A 3,372-nucleotide genomic window follows, 5' to 3' on the forward strand; every position below is an offset into this window, starting at 1 on the left:
TAGTCTTAAAATAATACAGCTATCTATCTTTGAGAGGTTTTTTTTGGTTTGGTTTGGTTTGGTTTGGTTTTGATCACTGGTAGGTTTGGGTTTGTTTGTGGGGTTTCTGTGGTTGTTGTTTTCTTTTTTGAGACAGGATGTCCCTAGATAGTCCAAATAGGCCTCAAATTTAGTATGAAGACCAGGATGGCCTTGAAGTCATAGTAATCACCTGCACCAGGATAGCCAGTACTACACAGAGGCCCTGTCTCAAGGAAGAAGTTGTAGTTGCCTGGCACTATAACTCTGTATCTACAATCTCAGCACCAGAGAAGCAGAAGCAGGAGAGTTAGAATAATACAAGGTTCAGATTCCAAGAGTTTGACAACAGTCTGGACTACCTGAGACCTCACCTTCGAAAAATTAATTAATTAAAATAAAGAAATTGTAGTCTTCCAGGGATAAGTAGAGTCCACCTTTAATCCCAGCATTTAAGAGGCAAAACCAGGCAGATCTCTGAGAGTTCATGGCCAGCCTGGTCTAGTACTGTGTTTCAGGTAATGAGACTGTCTGAAAAAATAAAAACAATCAAAAAAGTTGTTAAGGGCCAGTAGGTAGGACCTAGTTTCTGGCAAGGCCGTAGTTTCTATGCCTAGCACCACTTAATTTTAATTAAAATTATTTCAAATGTCTGCTATCTATAGCATTTATAATATTAAGAGGATTATTTGTAACATCTCTCTCTCTCTCTCTTTTTTTTTTTTTTTTTTTTTTTTTTTTTTTTGGTTTTTTTGAGACAGGGTTTCTCTGTGTAGCCCTGGCTGTCCTGGAACTCACTCTGTAGACCAGGCTGTCCTGGAACTCAGAAATCTGCCTGCCTCTGCCTCCCAAGTGCTGGGATTAAAGTAACATCTCTTAAGATTTATCCCCATTTCCATTTTTACTAGTTTATCATCTGATAGAACTAAAGAAAATTAAGCTTTATACGTTTATAATAAATGCTTTAGCTGGTCAGGAATGGTGGTCCTCACTTGTAATCCTAGCACTTAGGAGGTGGAAGCAGGAAGATCGGGATTTAGTGAGTTGCAGGCCAGCTTGGGCAACATGGAGTTTTGTCTGGGGCTGGCGTGGGCTGGTGGGATTATCTAAGTGGTAGAGACGGTTTATTTTGTTCTGCATGGTTCTCAATATCGCTAACGAGGCTGTATTTTTGCAAGCAAAGCCTACCCTATGCAATGGATAACTTTATAAAACAGTGTAAAGTCATTCTCCCAGCGCAGCCACAGGGAAACGATGCAGCCAGAGGGTAAGCAAGCTACTTAATGTCTGAATCCTCTGCCCGCAGCCCGGCCCGGGAAGGGGCGTGCGTGGAACCTGGGCCACAAAAGCGCAAGGGCTCGGGTGGCCTGAACGCCCCTCAGCTCCGCTACAACTCCACGCAGGAGAACCGGACACGGGACAGAGGAGAAACACTCCAGATTACAGGCTAATGCCTGGCAAGCAGTCAACCTCGTGCTCAGGAACCCTACCTCCGGCCTTGATGAGGCAAGCAAGGTTTGTCCTCCAAGCCATCGCCAGGTTCTCTCACGCCTGCTTTCCTCCACCAACTTCCGGTTTTGTGTGTTCCAACAAAAAGTGCTCGGCCGGGGCTGGGCAGAAGGGTTCCGGCGAAAGAGACAGTCTGAGGGAAATGCCAACTGAGTTCCTAATGAATGATGGCTGATGGTCTCCGGAGAATGTAGGGCCAGGCGGGATCTCCGAGATGCAAAGGACTAGACGAGGTTTAATCCTGTTTTGGGGCGAGACTTCTCTGGGTTCCCAGACACACAAAGGCATCCTTGAGCAGATGGTAGGGAGCCTGTATGCACACACGTAACCCTGAGCTGAGCTGAGAGGAGTAACTAGGAGAGATACACGGGATAAGAAGGCCACTGCGTGAGATCGCTTTGACCCTGGGCACCTTTGGCTGTTTGAAAAGGATGGAGGGAGGTGAGTCTGGAGCCGCATTTGATCCTTGGAATGCGGAATGGAACAGTTGAAAAAGTCGGGCAAGTCGCTTGTTTTTTAGTTTTGCAAAGTCAGATTGGAAGGGCTTTCTAGAAAAAAAAGTTGGTCATTTGCAGCCAGCGTTGAGACTGGACTAGAGAAGAGCTTGAGGACATGAAAGAGGAATCGGAAGGTGGTTATGATGTGTTTTCTAAAACAAATGATGTGTTTTATGGAGCGCGGTATGGTGTGGTGCCTCAGCGGGCCCATACTGAGGCATTCCCCACCTCCTTGAGGTACCAGCCAAACGACTGGTCTAGTATAGAATAGAGTTTATTTGGGGTAATGGGAAGGGGAGGGGAGTTGAGAAGGGAATAGGAGTAGAGGCAGAAAAAGAGAGGAGGGAGAGAGGGAAGGGGGTGGGAGGGAAGGAGAGAGACAGAGACAGAGACAGAGACAGACAGAGACAGAGAGAAACTGTCCAGAACACGTTGAGGGGGAGGGGGAAAGGGGTCAGAGAGAAGAGTCAAGAGTCAGAGTCAGAGATGGCAAGCAGTCCCTTTTGGAGCAAGCCAGGCCTACCTAGGTAACTGTTGGACAGAGCATAGGAGGGATGCCAACAGATTATCTTGCCAAGGCAGAATGAACTGTGGGTAATGAAACCTGGGAGAAGGAAGAAGAGTGGAAAGGAGTTTGGTAATGGGTTTGTAGTTATATTAGAAATAGCAGCTAACCTATAATGCCTACACTTAGGAGGATGAGGAGAATTGCTGTGAGTTTGAATCCAGCCTAGGCTATGTAATGAGTGTGAGGCTATCCTAGACTACAAAAATGAGACCCTGTCTCAAAAGGCATCAACAACAAAGGTTATTCACAGGCTCAACGAGAATACTCGTTCTTTCGGAGGATCTGGCTTCAGTTCACAACATCCACATGGTGGCTCACAACCATCTATAATTCCAGTTCCAGAATGTCCAATGATCTCTTCTGACCTTCACAGGCACCAGGCACATACCTGGTACACAGACATACATGTAGGCAAAACACTCATACATGCAAATTAAAAAGTCTAAAATAAAAGTTATTCTTAAGAGAGCCTGGTGTGGTAACACATCCCTGTCATCAAGCATAGATTCCAGATAACCTGGGCTGTCATAATGAAACCTAATCTTAAAAAAAAAAAAAAAAAAAATGGAGAAACCCTGTCTCGAAAAACCAAAAAAGGGTTAGGTAACCTCATGGAAATTCTACAAAACTTAATGATTTCTCCAGAATTTAACGATCTAGCAAAAATAGACAAGTTTATATGTAAAATCTTCCAAAAAAATTTTTTTTTACCTTTTTTTAAAGATTTATTTATTATTATATCTAAGTACACTGTAGCTGTCTTCAGATGCACCAGAAGAG

The 3,372-nt window shown here is 44.4% G+C and overlaps 1 protein-coding gene and 1 long non-coding RNA gene across 2 annotated transcripts in view; one reads left to right on the forward strand and one right to left on the reverse strand.

The window, feature by feature from the left end:
- The window catches only part of Tefm (transcription elongation factor, mitochondrial), a 5,706-nt gene extending 4,108 nt beyond the window's left edge, over positions 1-1,598 (reverse strand). Inside the window, exon 1 of the mRNA XM_031353694.1 lies at positions 1,509-1,598. Within this exon, the coding sequence (XP_031209554.1) occupies positions 1,509-1,551 (43 nt within the window). The 5' untranslated portion in view covers positions 1,552-1,598. The remainder of the gene's footprint in view (positions 1-1,508) is intronic.
- LOC116078453 overlaps positions 1,587-3,372 on the forward strand; it is a 6,717-nt gene continuing 4,931 nt past the window's right edge. Inside the window, exon 1 of the long non-coding RNA XR_004113553.1 lies at positions 1,587-1,968. This is a non-coding gene — a long non-coding RNA (uncharacterized LOC116078453). The remainder of the gene's footprint in view (positions 1,969-3,372) is intronic.

The sequence above is a fragment of the Mastomys coucha genome, unplaced genomic scaffold (genome assembly GCF_008632895.1).
Source record: "Mastomys coucha isolate ucsf_1 unplaced genomic scaffold, UCSF_Mcou_1 pScaffold5, whole genome shotgun sequence".
Classification (NCBI taxonomy): domain Eukaryota; kingdom Metazoa; phylum Chordata; class Mammalia; order Rodentia; family Muridae; genus Mastomys; species Mastomys coucha.